Raw genomic sequence first — 17,098 nt, 5'->3', positions numbered from 1 at the left:
GGGGGGATAGGTGGCTAAGTGGGAGACCAGTGAGGAGTAGGTTGCAGTAGTTGACTACTACTGCCACAGTGTGCATTAGGAAATAACAAAGTACAAAGCAAGGTGTGTTTATTCCTGGAAAAATAGTGCCAGCTTAAAATAATGCCAGCTGAAAGCTGGTGTTATTTTTCCTGCTTGGGAGCATCAGACTGGACCCGTGGCAACATAATGAACACCCCCAACCCCCCCCCCCCCCCAAACATTCCTAGAAACAATATGACACAAAAACTTTCTGGCTACACACCGCTAATTGGTCCATGTCCCTATGTAAATTAAAACCCAACTACATAAATGACCAAGACAAGTATACAGCTCTGCTATGTGCTTGAGCATTCTTTGTGCTACGTTAACAGTGAGGTGAGGGGGTCTTTTACTAAGCCACAGTAGTGGTTTTACCTCACGGTAGAAATCAGCTAGCGATAAACGCTGAGATGCCCATGGTGTGTTGGCGTTTACCACCAGCTGATTTCTACTGTGAGCTAAAAACGCTACTGCAGCATAGTAAAAGACCCCCTGAGTGATTTATACCTTTCAATTTTGAATAAAGTTTTTCCTTTGATTAATTACTATAATTCCTTAGATTGATTAGCATATTAAAAGCTGAAAGCATATTAAGTGTATACAGCAGATTACAGTACAGCATATGAAAATGCTAAAGAATTCCTCACATACTTAGTCCCCGATCTCGTTCATCTTGTTCTCCTTCTTGTTTTTTCTTGAAGCGACAGGAAATAGATTTTATAATGATATAAAGGTGGCTGAAGATAATCATGGGTGGAGGTAGAACAGGTCTGTCATGAAAAGTCATTATCAGCTGATACCTCTGGAACTTCCAAACTTGGTTTGAAATTGACTTCACTTCAAAGAAAGTATTGCTGTAGAAAAGTTCAATATTATAGTTTATTTAGATTTGTTATACCACCCTGCCTAACTAGCAAATCTAGGCGGTTTACATTGATTCAAAACATACGGAAAAGAAAAGGAACTACAATATGTTTGACAGGAAAGAATAATCAATCGAGAGGACAGATATAAGAAAAACATGATACAGTTTTAAAAAAAAAAGGGACCACTTGTAGCGGTAGACCGTCGGTCAGATGAGGTTTAGAGTGGGTTGAAAGCCTGAACAAAACGCCAGGCCTTCTTTTTCTATATGATAGATCATTACATAGAGTAGTCGATAAACATTCAAGGGCTGTAGACTGCATTAAATTAGCATAAAACAAAGGACTCCTTTTACTAAGCGGTGATAAGTCCAATGTCGGCTTACTGCTCGCTATACAGGAAGTAACGCCGGTCTTCCACAGCAGCCCGGTGGTACTTCCCACCCCTAGCGTGCCGTCATTTCTGGTGCTACAAAAATTTATTTTTGTAGCACTGGAGTGTACCCAGTGGTAATCAGGCAATGCGCGCGCTGACCAGTTACCACTGGGTTAACGCAGGAGCCCTTACTGCCACCTCAATTTTCTACCACGTGGAGCTTACCAGGTGCCCAGTTAGTGTGTGAAACCTTACTGCTAAGCCAGTGTGTGGCGGTAAAGTCTCAGGCCAAAAATGGACCTGCGCTGGTTTTAATTTTGTCACATGTCCATTTTCGGCCACAAAAAAATGCGCACTGAAAAATGGGCCTGCGCTCATCCAAAAAACGTGCCTACACCAGCGCAGGCCACTTTTCGGTGCACCTTAGTAAAAGGGCCCCACAATTGCTAACTGTAAAAAAGTTTTTTTAAAAAGGGTTATCTCTGTTAACATTGATATTTTCACTGTATGTTATTATATATTTTGTTGCAGTCTTTCCAGGGTTCCCTGGTCTCGGAGAGAGGGGTTTCTAATACCTTCATTTCATATAGGGAAAGAGGATGGGACTTGATATGCTGCTTTCTGTGGTTACAATCAAAGTGGTTTACATATTATATACAGGTGCTTATTTTGTATCTGGGGCAATGGAGGGTTAAGTGACTTGCCCAGAGTCACTTAACTCTGGAAGATACCGGAAGAGTAATAACTGGGATCTTCTGGTTCCAGGACCAGGAAGCCCTGCTGAGGCACTAGACTGGTGGCAAACAGTACTGATGTATTCAGGCCTGGAGCAGGAGCGTAGCCAGACCTGCCATTTTGGATGGGTCCCGAATTAACCTGGGTGGGCCGTTCGTTCCCTCCCTCCCCCCCCCCCCCCCCCCCCCCCGGGCATCTGCTTCTCTCTCCTTCCTTGGCCTACCTGGGCAGCGCTTTCTCCCTTCACCATCCCCTCCCGAGTTTTGCATTTCTGTTCTCCTTCTCTTCTGCCCGCTCTCCCCGTCCGCGTGGTCTGGTCATTTTTACTCCCTGAAGCGCCGTTCTCCCTCCAGCACGCACCGGCGATTCCCATAGCCTTCTGCCAACATGCGTCATCGGGGACGGGGCCTCTCCTCAGACGCGTCCCACCTTTGTAGAGTAGGCGGGACGCGCCTAAGGAGAGGCCCCACCCCCAACAACGCACGCTGGCAGAAGGCTATGTGAATCGCTGTTGCTGGAGGGAGAACGGCGCTTCAGGGAGTAAAAATGACCAGACCACGTGGACGGGAAGAGCGGCCAAAAGAGGCAGGAAAAGATTGGTGCCTCACTTGGGTTAGGGCTTGTTAGGGTGGGCGGGCCTGAAGGAAAAGTGGCTGGGCCCGTCCAGGCCCGCCCGTGGCTAAGCCCCTGGGAGGACTGGTGATTCTAGTTGAGGGGTCATTACAAAGCTGCAGGAAGGCCTATGTGCATACAGCATGCACCAAATCAGCACTATGCCTGGCTAGCGTGTGAGTCAAGCGGTAATTCCGAATTTGGGGCATGCCGAATCTCATGGTATAAAATAATTTTCTATCTTCTACCGCGGGCTGCTTACCCTGCAGTAAACAGCAGTTGGTGTGTGCTGTATGTTTACTGCATGGGTAGCGCGTGAGACCTTACCGCTAGGTCAATGGGTGGCGGTAAGGTCTCAGGCTGAGAATGGACATGCGCTGGTTTCAATTTTAGCGCACGTCCATTTTCTGACCCCTTAAAAGACCCCCTTTTCCTAGAAACGGTAAAAAAAAATGGCCCAGAGTGCACCCAAAAGACTTGCTCACACTGCCACAGGCCATTTTTTTTAGTTGCAGTTTAGTAAAAGGATCCCTGAATGAGGCGGGCCACCCAGAGAAGCCCTGGCCATTTCATTGTGGCCTTGCTTTACTGGGGCAGGCTTTTCCTAAGGCTCTATTCCACATGCTAGATTCCCCTGTCAGGGTATTTATAAAATTGCAGCCTTATTCTTTCCTTTCAAAATTAGTCATGTTTAATCCTTATTTTTGTTAAACTGAAGAGTCACAGGTGCTCCAGTTACTTTGTAGAAATAATTTTAGAACTGTGCAGATGTGTAAAAAGTGCAAGTACCCTTTTCTCTGTGAGCGCTCTGTGGGTGTCAGTGGGGGATGAGCACTTCCAATATTGAGTGAGCTCTTTCCTTGTGTCCAGGGAGAGGCAATTTGTACTGTGTTTGGCACCCCCAATTGTTTTGAAATGTTGGCATCAATGTGTGTGGGTACTGGCATCTTTTCAAAACAAAATGATGCGCATACTTTGGTTTTGAAAATTACCTCATGGAATTTATACGCTTGCATTCATACAAGCTCTTTTCCATGCACAAATTTTCTAGGTCCACTCATGCACAAGTATGTAGTTTCAAAGGTAAACATAACCCTAGCCCCATCCCTGGGAATGCCTCCACTCTGTTTGGGTAATGTTACACGTACACAGGTTGCACATGCATATCAGATGGGTAATTTTACAAGTACCTAATCCTTAGATGAAAGAAAAAACCCCAAAGAAAAGGGGGTCCACACACCTTCCACAGGGAAAGAGCAAAAAACAGCAAGGTACAAGGATACGTCGTATTACATGTTTATACAACTCTGTGAAGTCATTGATTTGAAGGACTTGGTATGTACCATATGATTATGTCTGTGTGGTCCTTTTCATTGGGTCAGTTCTTCCACTGGCAAATAAACTTTTGGATACCTTTTACTCATGTTCAGCCTTGGTTACTTGCCACCTTGCTGTTTTGGGGTTTTTTTTTAATCCTTAGATCAAGCATTGCTTTATGCATAGAAATGGCTTAAAAAATTGCCCTATTTAGATTGAAATATTTAAATTGTCTGTCTTAGTAACACAGTAAGATATTAGGTGATTGCAGAGAAAGATTATCCATCCAGTCAACCCAAATGTCTCTGTCCATACTGTTAAAGATATATCCCAGCAGCCAGCCATACTGCAGGACTGTTGTCAAAGACTATGGAAATATGTTAAAAGTACATGACAAAACGTTAAACACTTACTTGAAAACAGCGATCAGCAGGTTTACTAGAAGGATATTTGCTACCAAGAGGTAACAAGCCATAATGGCTGGTGTTAGCCAGGCCCCAGGAATACAAGGAGGCAAGCGTTTACCATCATCATCATATAGATTTTCCCCACATGGAGCTAAAGTGAAAGAAAGAGCTGTTCAAGCACCTGTCCAAAAGGAATGACCACTTTTGTTTTTAAATTTGATGTCTCTATCCTTAAATATTCAAGCATTTAATTAATCATATTGATCTTTTCATTCAGTATTCCTCATATCATGCCCCTGAATACCTAACAAGGGCTCTGCTGAAAATATGTCTGAATATTGTTCAACATGTAGAAATAGGGGTTAACAGATAAGTCGTAGATGATTTCATTTTACTGGACTAACAGAATACATTTGTGATTAGTTTATAAGAGTTATCCTTCTTTCATCATATCAGAAACTTTGGCCCAGGAAGAAAGTGAAGGTGGCCCCCTTGTGGTTCTTTTGCAAACTTTCCTCAGAATGAGGTCACTGATAATATTTCAAATACTTGAAGTGAGCATGCACCCAAGTTATCATTCCTAAAGTAAGCACTTATCACATCAATAACCTTTCAAAGACAAATATTGATATGAATTAATGATAAATAATAATTAACTTAACTAATAAACTCTATTATGCCCCTTCCCTACAGACTTACGGTTAATTTCCATGGCGTAAACTTTAGAGGAGTCCAATAGTTATATAAAAAAAAGGAAGAAGAGAGAACAGTAAGACAATAGGAATGAAAGTTGAACCATTGTGTGAAGACAGATGTTATACCATTAAGAAAATGCAAGTAACATAAAATATTAAAGAGTAGAGCAAATGCTTTTTAAAAATAAGTTTACTATAATAGCATTCAATAATTCTGAGTGTATTTTTCATTCTTCCAATTTTCCCCAATAGCACAGCTATGAAGATAAGAGCAATTACAAAACACTATTGGCAGATGATCACTGAAAATGGAAGACATCTGTTTTATTATTTAATCGCAAACATCTGCTGCCAACTATCAAATGCATCACAACATATAAATACATAGAATGGGTCACATAATTTGAATAAAACATCCTAAATGTTCCACAATAATACACTGTAGGAGCGTAAAATGAAGTAAACTTCATTTACTCCAATGAGTCAACCATTTTTTTTTGGGGGGGAAATAGACTTAAGAAGAGCTAAAGAAATAGCTTTAACTCCATGCCATCTTGTGTGGAGCAAAGGTATTTTAGGAGAAGCATAACAAGAGCCCTACCAAATCATTATTTTTGAATAATGTGGAAATATGGGTCAACATGCTAGCTGTAGGTGATACCTATTTATTGGGCTAACTTCTAAGAGCTGTCATGCCGAGTCAGGCCAAAGGTTCATCAAGTACAGTATCCTGTTTCCAACAGTGGCCAATCCAGATCACAAGTTCCTGGCAAGACCCCAAAAGTAGGAAGGCCCCATGTTACTTATCCCTATGGATAAGCAATGGCTTTCTCCAGGTCTACCATAATAATGGTTTATGGCCTTTTCTTCTAATTTATCCAAACCTTTTTTTTAAACCCAGCTATGCTAACTGCTTTTACCATATCCTCTGGCAGATTGACCTGATGAACACAGGATAACTCTCAAAAGCTTGTCAAAGATTCATTAAGGGGCCTTTTTACAAAAGGACGGTAGGAGTAGCGTCAGCTTGGCACACGGCGATTCAGCCCTACTGCCGTGCTCCTGCCTTGTGCCAATTCCGGTTCTAGAAAATATTTTTACATTTTCTAGTGCCAGGGGCATGCGCAGCAGTAATTGGGCAGCACCACACGCTGCCCAGTTACCTCCAGGCTACCGCCGGAGTCCCTACCACCTCTTAAATAGGAGGCAGTAAGGGTTCTTCCAGGAAATGGCTACATGGCATGTGTTTAACTTACTGCATGGCCATTTCCTTCCTTAAAAGAAAAAAAGCCTTTTACCAGCGGCAACAAAAAGGGGCCTTCCAATGTGGCAAACCTGCGTGCCGATGCCACCACAGGGCCCCTTTTTACTGCCGTTTGGTAAAAGGGGCCCTAAGTTAGTCCAATAAAAAGGTGTTAGCTAGAACCTGGTTGTTGACCCTTATTTCCATATATCCAAACGGACTAACATAGCAATCACAATTCCCTATGTTTTGAATAATGAAATTGCAAAGGCCTAACGAAAACGAGTTCTTTTAAAAAAAATTCATATGTGCCTTTCAGCAGGTTTAAATCCTGATATAGAAATTTTTCCCCATACACATTGATTCACCTTTAAAATAAGGATTATACGTGTAGATTTTAGTCCAACCAAGCCACACCCACACAACACCCCTGCAAATCTCTACATAGTGTGGATATCTGCTAGACAGTGAAATCATATGAAAATGTTTGTATTTTCAAAATTAATTCCCAAAAGCTAGTAAAAATTTTATTAAGTTAATCCAATAAAAAAGTATCACCTTTTATATTCCTTGATGTTTTGTTTTTATATATTAACCTTTAAAGTAGACCAACACAGCAAACATACTACTTAAATCTTGAATGAAAAAGTTGATGTCTTGGTTAAAATACATAAGAATATAAAGTCATTATACAGTGCACTCCATTTAAGTGCACGTCGGATAAGCGCATGCTCTGTTTCACTGCATGCCGTACTTCGGTCCCGTTTTTTGCGCCATCAATTTCTATGGGGACAAACTTCGGTTTAGTGCACCACTGATAAGTGCAAGATCTGCTTATATGCATGGTTTAAGACCGCTCCTCTGCAGGAAAGACTCCGCATAAGCGCACGCACGAAATATGAAAGCCGATTGGCACGTGACAAAGGGGCGATAAATTTTAAATCTCATTGGTTAACTGCCACAGGCAGAATAAGCGAAAGAAAGTTGTTAGAGTGTACACTGGAGTCGTTGTCGTCATCACGCAACTGTAAGACTTTAACACTGGCTGAACGAATAGAAGTTCTTTAAAAATTAGAAAACAAAGTCAAGCATCTATTGCTAAAGAATATGGTGTCAATCCCAGTCAAATTTCACGTTTCTTGAAGCAGAAAGATCAGCTTCTGGAAGACTGGCAAAACAATACAAATTCACACAGGCGGGAAAACCGAGGAGGTAGAAGATGCTCTTCTTCGGTGGTTTTCTCAAGTCAGGAGCAGACAGTTTCCTGTCAGTGGTCCACTGCTTATGGAGAAAGCTAATCAGCTAGCTGAAAGTCTTGGACTAACTGAATTCAAAGCCACTGTTGGATGGTTGGAAAGATGGAAGGAGAGGAACAACATAAAATTCAAGAAACAGCATGGTGAAAAACAAGACACTCAGGCCCAGATGCACTAAACTTTAACAATCCTTTAACGACCCTTTAACGAAGAAATTTTCAACCGTAGCATGCATTAAAGGCCATTTTTCGACGATGCTAGCAGCTAATGAAAACGGAATGCAAACGAGTAACCATACCGACGATTGCACCGAATCAGTTACCGCGATATTTTTAATGTGAAGTCAGACCGGGTCCGCGCAGCGCCTCTCACCTCTGTGTGAAGGCGCTGCACGGGCAAGAAGATAATCTGATCCCTGCGAGTCTTCAGGATGTCTCTCCTTCTTCCCTAACCTGGGCCCGCCCCCGTCTGACGTAAGTAACCTACATAGGTTACTTACGTCAGACGGGGGCGGGCCCAGCTCAGGGAAGAAGGAGGAGAGAAGTCCTGAAGACTCGCAGGAATCAGATGATCTTCTTGCCCGTGCAGTGCCTTCACACAGAGGTGAGAGGCGCTGCACGGGCCCGGTAAGGCAGAGGGGGGGGTCCGGTGGAGGGGGGAGCGGCGGCGATGACCTCAGGGGGGCGGGGCATGGGGCGGAGGATGGTGGGAGGCGGAGCTGTGGGAGAAGGAGAAAGAGAGAGACAGGAAGGGAGGGGGGCCGGGGCTGCTAAACTTTTGATTTTTGTTTTGATTTTTTATTTAATACATGGGGAAGCAGGGAGCAGCGGCGACCTCGGGGGAGGGGGGGAGGCAAGGCCGTCCATACAGGACGCTCTTGACAAGCGCCTTTTCCCCCTCCCGATCCTTTTTTTTATTTTTGGTTTGATTTTATATTTTAAACAGGGGGAAGGGGGGAGCCACGTGTTTGTGTTTTTTTTTTTGGTGGTTGTTGTTTTGACGTTTGTGGCATGCGCAGAGCAGCCAGCATAATGCTTGGCTGCTCTGCGCATGCTTGAGGGTCCGATTACTGCCGGGGATTACAACAGTTTAACGAATCTGTAATGCATTGTACTTTACAATACCACACCAATCATGTGCGACTTGTTTTTTTTGGTGCATTCTTCGTTTTTTCAAATTCGGTAAGCACTTTTACGTTTTAGATTATTTTACGTATGGTTCATGCATCTGGGCCTCATTACTTTGGTGCTGAAAATTGGGTTGTTTCAGTTCTTCCTACCATCTTCAACGAGTTTGCACCTCGTGACATTTTCAATGCTGACGAAAATGGTCTCTACTGGCGAGTGATTCCTGATGGAACACTTGCATTCAAACAAGCCAAAACTACAGGAAGTAAAATGTCGAAGGACCGACTGACGATCCTCCTTTGCTGCAATATGGATGGGAGTGAGAAGTTGGAACCACTCGTCATTGGAAAGAGAAAATAGCCCCGTTGCTTCAAGAATGTTAAGCGACTTCCTGTGTCATATGAGGCTAACGCAAATTCATGGATGACTGGGGAAATTTGTAAGCAATGGTTAAAGAAGTTAGACACTAGAATGTGGGCACAAAAGTGTCAGATTTTGTGCTTTGTGATAATTGTGCTGCAAACAGTGATGATATCAGGCTGTCTAATGTCAAGGTGGTCTTCCTGCCACCAAACATTACCTCTCTGATCCAACCTATGGATCAGGACATAATAGCCAATTTCAAACAACATTATCGGGCACTTGTGCTACGTCGTCTGATGAGCGTTATGGATGACCAGACTGGCAATAAACGTGCTGTTGAACTGGCTCATAATCTATCACTGTTGGATTCCCTACATATGCAGAAAGAAGCCTGGAATCATGTTACACAGGCAACCATTGTGAACTGCTACAAGCGGGCAAGCTTTGTTAAGGATGTGGATAGGGACGAAACAGATGCAGCTGTTGCAAACACGTCAGATGAACAGGCTATTGACATCCCAGCCGGTGTTACTGAGGAGGAGTTTCATCACTACGTAGCTGTTGATTACGATCTACAAACAGCTGACGACAGCACTGATGTCGAGATATGCGCCTACACGCAGGCAACGGCTGATGATGAAACAGATGATGAAATGAGCAGCGAGGCACATGCTGACGAAATTCAACAACCTCCTGTCACTTTTGCAAGAGTGCTGGAGAGTCTCAACACCGTGCGGGCCTATCTGGAGGCCACTGGATGTCAGTGCTATGACAGTTTTTACCGTCTGGCAGACATAGAGGGGCATAATCGAACAGAAACGCCTATCTCCATGGGCGTTTATCTCCGAGAACGGGTCCGTGAAGGGGCGGACCGAATCGTATTTTCGAAAAAACATGGACGTTTATCTTTTTTTGAGCTGGGCGTTTTTGTTTTTCAGCGATAATGGAAACCGAAAACGCCCAGCTCAAAAACGAATAACTCCAAGACATTTATTCGTGGGAGGGGCCAGGATTCGTACTGCACCGGTCCACCTCACATGCCAGGACACCAACCGGGCACCCTAGGGGGCACTTTTACAAAAAAAAAAAAAAAAAAGGTAAAACAGCTCCCAGGTGCATAGCACCCTTCCCTTGGGTGTTGAGCCCCCAAAATCCCCCTCAAAACCCACTGCCCACAAGTCTACACCATTACTATAGCCCTAAGGGGTGAAGGGGGGCACCTACACGTGGGTACAGTGGGTTTGGGGGGCGGTTTGGAGGGCTCCCATTTACCAGCACAAGTGTAACAGGTGGGGGGGGGGGGGGGGATGAGCCTGGGTCCACCTGCCTGAAGTCCACTGCTCCAGTGACCTGTATACTGCTGCCAGGGAGGTGGGTATGACATTTGAGGGTGAAAATAAAAAGTTGTGAAACGGCATATTTTGTGGTGGGAGGGGGTTCGTGACCACTGGGGGAGTCAGGGGAGGTCATCCCCAATTCCCTCCAGTGGTCATCTGGTCATTTAGGGCACTTTTTGGGGCCTTATTCGTGGAAAAACAGGGTCCAGGAAAAGTGCCCTAAATTCTCGCTAAAAACGCATATTTTTTTCCCATTATCGGCGAAAGGCGCCCATCTCTGATCGGCAGATAACCACGCCCCAGTTCCGCCTTCACCACGCCTTCGACACGCCCCCATCAACGTTGTCCGCATCCGCGACGGAGTGCAGTTGAAAACGTCCAAATTCAGCTTTTGATTATACCGCTTTATTCGTTTTTGGGAGATAAACGTCTATCTCCCGATTTGGGTCACAATATAGGCATTTTTCTCTTTCGATTATAAGCAGGCTGGTCTATGGAACTCACAGACACAATAGTGTACAGAGGACTATCACTGATTACTTCAAGTAAGCCCAACGTCAGTTAACGGAGACTGTATAATGTCAGTTAATGGAGACTGTATACTGTACGTATAATAAACAGTACTGTACATATGTTTATCAGATGCCAAGCTTCTTTGGGTCACAACGGTTAAGTGCATGCTCCGGTTAACTGCATGTATTTCTTTGGTCCCAGACCCTTGCACTAAAGTGGATTGCACTGTATCTACTGTTTTTAAATTAAGAAAGACAATTAATTTGAGTCTGATCACCTGCCTCAGAATCAGCAAACAGAATCTTACTATGAACTTTATTCTTACGGTCTATCTGGTCTGCAAACACCTCTCCATAGATCATCCAGTAAGGCATGTAGAAGATGTTGCGAGCAAGTCTCCATGAGGGCTCCTCATCTGGGTGCAGGATGGCTTGACGAGCCACTCCAAAGCTCATCAGTACCACAAGCATGATGATCACAAAATAGAGCATGTCAATCATCTGTACAAGGAACAAACAATATTGTCACTTAACTGCTTTGAAAACATTATAATTTCCCCCCCCCCCCCCCCCCCCATTTACAAAGCCACGTGGCAATGCCGACACAGCCCATTGAAAGTGATGGTCCCTTTTACTAAGCTGCATAGGTGCCTAAGCATGCCCAATGTGCGCTAATTCAGAACTACTGCCCGTCTACCATGTGGCCAGGGCTGTAATTTCATTTTTTACACACATCCAGTATGTGCACCAGAAAATATATTTGTCTGTGCTAATTAGATTGTAAGGTCTGTGGAGCAGGGACTATCTCTTCATGTTCAAGTAGCGCTTTAGAAAAGATAAGTAGTAGTAGTAATTATCACACTAATATGGTGAAGATTGAAAACATCGCTCTTATTCTGATGGTACTTTAAAAAGACAGTAAAGTGGGTAGTAGTGGGCATTACCACACCAGCAGCCCTTAGGGCTTTGTAAATAGGGAGGTTATGTCTTTCTATATACATTGACTCCCTGATTCTATATAACGTGACTTAAGTTGTCACGCAAATCCAGTTGTATTCTGGATTTGCACGCACAACTGAGGGGCACTTTTACTATGCTGCGTAAGTGTCTACGTTTACCCAGTGCGCGCCACAATGGAGTTACCACCCGGCTACTGCGTGGCTCTTGCGGTAATTTCATTTTTGGTGTGTGTCTGATACGCGTGTCCAAAAAATATTTTTTATTTTGGATGTGCATATTGGACGCGCGCCAAGTGGCATTTCACACGCGCAGGTCATTATCACCTGATTACCACGTGAGTCTTTACTGCTAGGTCAATGGCTGGCAGTAAGTTCTCAGATCTAAAATGGACGTGCGGCAATTTTCATTTTGCCACACGTCCATTTTCAACAAAAATTAAAAAAGGCATTTTTACAGTGCGCTGAAAAATGATTCTGTGCGCACCCAAAACACATGTAAAAGGACCCCTTAATTAGTTAACAAGCCAATCAGTGCTGATAAATTGCAAATTAACAAGCAATTATTTACACTAATTGGCATTAATTAGAATTTACGTGCACAACTGTCTAAGCGTATTCTATAAAGTGATGTGCATAAATTCTAATATGCATAGCTGAAAAGGGGGCATGATCATGGGCATGGAATGAGCGGGTTGTGGGCGTTTATAAAATCTATGCGCATTGTTATAGAATACTCCTGGTCCATGCCTAATTTAGTCGCGTCATTTACACCAAGTTTTACTTGATGTAAATGCCCATTACTAAATTTAGTCATATGAATGAACGTTCAGTGTATTCTATAAACCATGCCAAAATTTAGGTGTATTCCATAAAGTACGCCTCAGTCTAGGCATGCTTTATAGAATATGCCTAGGCATATTTTTTATCCACTCAGATTTTTTAGGCGTGATATATAGAATCTAGCCCTGAACGGGAGAAAACATTCTGAAACAAAGCCTTTGATCACTATAAAAACTGTCCTTCGGAGTCAAGCAAGTGGAGTGTTTTATAGAGAAAAGCTTTGGAACAGCTGTATAAAAATAGTAATTAGATTATCCAAGCTAGACCTCAGTGTTTTATAAGTATAGGAGTCAAAAACAACATAATCACACAATTACAGCTTGACAAAATGAAGGTAGCACTGTAATTTCACAGGGAAAATGTGGGTCATTACCCTTTAAATCACATGACTTGGAGATAAGAATGGATCATATGACTTGGAGATCACAGCTATGGATGTGATACCAATTATTTCTTTACTACACAAAAGCATTACTAGCACGTACTGTGACATTTTATAATATATCCAGTGATTAATAGTCAGGAAGACTGATGCTGAATTTAGTACTCATGAATCGAGAAAATGTGTGTCTAATGTTTGGGTTGCACCGACCTGGGTGGCAGTGATCACTACATGGTGAGATTTGATATAACAGATGAGGTGGAGTCTGGACACACCAAACTAAGGGCTCCTTTTACAAAGCGGACTTACTGCTAGCTAAACAGGAAGTACCGCTGGGCTACTGCAGCAGCCTGGTGGTACTTCTACTACTACTACTACTACTTGACATTTCTAGAGCGCTACTAGGGTTTCGCAGCGCTGTACAGTTTAACAGAGAAGAACAGTCCCTGCTCAAAGGAGCTTACAATCTAAAGGACGAAATGTCAAAGGAGCTTACAATCTAAAGGATGAAATGTCAAATTGGGGCTTCCCACCCCTAGTGCGCTGTCATATCCTGCGCTATATTTTGTAGCATTGGAGTGAACCCGGTGGTTACCACCAGGTTAGCACGGGAGTCCTTACCACCACCTCAATGGGTGATGGCAAGGGCTACCCCCCCCAAATGGCTTCGCGGCAAGTGCTTTACTTGCCGCATGGCCATTTCCTGCCAGAAAGCAAGACTTCGCTTTTACCCACTGCAGTAAAAGGGGGCCTCGGCGTGAATGAAACACATGCCGACACCAACAAAAGCCCCCTTTTGTCACAGCTTGATAAAAGGGTCCTTAAAGTCCTGGATTTCAAACAGAACTTCAGCAACATGGGGAAATACCTGAAGGGAGGAGCTGGCAGGGTGGGAGGAAATAAGGGAAGTGGGGAAACAGTGGGCGGAACTGGAAGGGGCTTTAAACAGGGCTACTGATCTTCATGTAAGGAAAGTAAATAAAAGCATATGACATGATTGCGTACGAGTATTTGTGGAATTCATACATTCCCTCTAAAATTTCCCTGTCATGATATTAGAAGAGCCCCCTGAAATATCCTGAAAATGTGGTTATGGACCAGGTAAAAACCCAAAACGTTATGAGGATATGACAATTACAACAAAAATATTTATATATATAGAAATACAATTACAATTTTCTATACTGCTCTTTGGACAACCAACAAATAAGGCCATGTGCTAAAATAGTCCTACTTAACAGTAGCCCACGTTGATACCAACCCCCCTCCCATGTTTATTTTGTCTATGCTGTTATAGAATCCAATATCCCTTGTCAGTTTTACATTTTTTGTGGCAGGGTGGAGGAACATCAACCATTGGGGGATTAAGGGGGGCAACCTCCCTTAATTCTTCCAATGGAGTCTGAAATCTAGATGTCCTGAGTAGCAAGTGTTAGTCCATTTGTTGGACATTGATGTGTATTCCTCATATAAAATGGGAAGTGTAGGCTTATTTTTAGGCCCACACTAGTCCTGCCCAAAACATGCACAGACTAAGGGGCCCTTTTACTAAGCCGTATAAGCATCTACGCACGCCCAACGTGCGCAAAAATGGAGTTACCGCTTGGCTACCGTGTGGCTCTTGTAGTAATTTCATTTTTGGAGCACGTTCAAAAAAATTATTTTCGGACATGCGTATCAGACGTGCGCCAAGTGGCATTTGACATGCGTAGGTCATTACCACCCATTTACCACGTGAGACTTTACCGCTAGATCAATGTCTGGTAGTAAGGTCTCAGACTCAAAATGGACGCGTGCCAATTTTCATTTTGCCGCATGTCCATTTTCGGCAAAAATTTTAAAAAAGGCATTTTTTACATGTGCGCTGAAAATAATTGTGTGCGCCCAAAACATGTGTCTACACTACCGCAGGCCATTTTTCAGCGCACCTCGGTAAAAGGACCCCTATGTCTCTTGTCACATGCATATTTTTCAGTTTTAGATGTAGATATACTGGCCTTGTAAAATATGGATTGAAACATTTATACAATATAAACATCTAGTACTGCTTTATGCATGTCTATAATGTTAATATTCCCTTATCTCGTTTGTCCTGTTTGCCTGTCCTAATTAGATTGTAAGCTCTGTCAAGCAGGGACTGTCTCTTCATGTTCAAGTGTACAGCGCTGCGTACATCTAGCAGCGCTTTAGAAATGATAAGTAGTAGTAGTAAGTAGTAAAAATCATTTCTAAAATAAGCTCCTTTTTATACCATTTATTAACATGCGCAACCACATAAGGATGCATGAAAATGCTTTAATGTGCGTTATTTACCACTTGCTCCATTTTTGCAATGGATCCTATTTACTAATAACACATTTACTCTGGGATTCTATATATCATGCTGAGATTTCCATGCAGAAATCAAAGCATATTCTATAATAATACGTTTAACTGTGGGGCCCTTTTACAAAGGTGCTTAGGTGCCTAAGTGCGTCCAGTGTGCATCAAATTGGCACTACCGCCCTGCTACGGCATGCCCCGGTGGTAATTCTATTTTTGGCACACGCTCAAAACACGTGGTAGAAAATATTTTCTACTGCGGGGCGCTTACCCAGCGGTAATTGGCAGTTGGCACGCGTTGCATGCTTCCGCCCAGTTAGCGTGTGAGACCTTACCGCTAAGTCAATGGGTAGCATTAAGGTCTCAGGCTGAAAATGGACTTGCGCTGGCTTTCATTTTGCTGCATGTCCATTTTCTGGCACAATTTAAAAAAATCTCTTTTTTTTCAGGCATGCTGAGGAAATGGGCCAGTGCGGATCCAAAAGATGTGCCTACACCAGCAAAGGCCACTTTTGGGCACGCCTTAGAAAAAGGGCCCCCTAATTAGTTAAGCTAATAAGTGCTGATAATTGGATGTTAGCAAGCAATTATCAGCACTAATTGTCATTAATTAGAATTTATGCGCACTACTGTCTAAGCATATTCTGTTATTCTGTAATGTGGTGCGCATAAATTCTAAGTAGCATAGTTAAAAAGTGGGTGTGGTTATGGGCGTGAAATGGGCGGGTCATGGGCAGTTCTAAAATCTATGCATGTGGGTATAGAATACACATGCTAATTTAGGCTTCGAGATTTACAACCAGGTTTTAGTTGGCGTAATTGACATATGTTGACCGGCACTTGGAGTATTCTATAAAATTTAGGCGTACTTTAGAGAATACGCATAGGTGTTTTTTTTCTGAGTGGCTAACTGCCGGATTCTTTATAGTGCACCTAGCATTCCGCACTGAAATCTAAACGTATTCCATAACAACGTGTGTAACTTAATTGGCTTAACAAGCTAATCAACATTAAGAACAGCACCTAACAAGCAATAATGCACACTAATAGGCAATGATTAGAATTTATGTGCACAACTTGCTAAGCATATTCTGCAATGAACTGCGCCTAAATTCTAACATGTGTAGTTCAAAAGGGGAGTGGTCATGGGCGGGGAAATGAGCATTTCATAAATGTATGCATATAGTTACAGAATATGGCCCAGTGTGCAGAAATCTATGCACTTCCATTTACGCCACATTTTCATTGGTGTAAATGGAGGCATATAGTTTTAGGCACTGGAATATCAACTAAGCCAGTGGTTCCCAAGCCTAGTCCTGAAGGCACTCCAGCCAGTCAGGAGTTTAGGATATCCACAATGAATATTCATGAGAGAGATTTGCATGCACTGCCTCTACTGCATTCAAATCTCGCTCATGAATATTCATTATGGACATCCTGAAAACCTGATTGGCTGAGATGCCTCCAGGACCAGGTTTGGGAACCACTGAACTAAGCGTATTCTATATACCACACCTAAATCTAGGTGCCACTTATAGAATATGCTTAGCCGGAAATGTTTACCATGTGTACTTATTTAGAATCTGACCTTATGCCCATTTCTAGTGCAGCCATCAAAAAGGGCTTTTTTTCTATTTGTTTCATATATGGCTACATGCTAATGTTAGCATTAGCATGCAGCCATTAAAAAAA

At 42.9% G+C, this 17,098-nt stretch overlaps 1 protein-coding gene across 1 annotated transcript in view; it reads right to left on the bottom strand.

The window, feature by feature from the left end:
* The window catches only part of TRPM1 (transient receptor potential cation channel subfamily M member 1), a 153,753-nt gene that overhangs the window by 13,648 nt on the left and 123,007 nt on the right, over nt 1-17,098 (bottom strand). Inside the window, exons 20-23 of the mRNA XM_030188493.1 lie at nt 11,230-11,404; nt 5,070-5,090; nt 4,377-4,521; nt 712-914 (exon numbers count right to left, since the gene is read on the bottom strand). Coding sequence (XP_030044353.1) covers nt 712-914; nt 4,377-4,521; nt 5,070-5,090; nt 11,230-11,404 — 544 coding nt within the window. The remainder of the gene's footprint in view (nt 1-711; nt 915-4,376; nt 4,522-5,069; nt 5,091-11,229; nt 11,405-17,098) is intronic.

This window comes from Microcaecilia unicolor, chromosome 1 (assembly GCF_901765095.1).
Source record: "Microcaecilia unicolor chromosome 1, aMicUni1.1, whole genome shotgun sequence".
Classification (NCBI taxonomy): Eukaryota; Metazoa; Chordata; class Amphibia; order Gymnophiona; family Siphonopidae; genus Microcaecilia; species Microcaecilia unicolor.
Note: the sequence above shows the minus strand (reverse complement) of the source record. Positions and strands in the feature narration are given on the sequence as shown.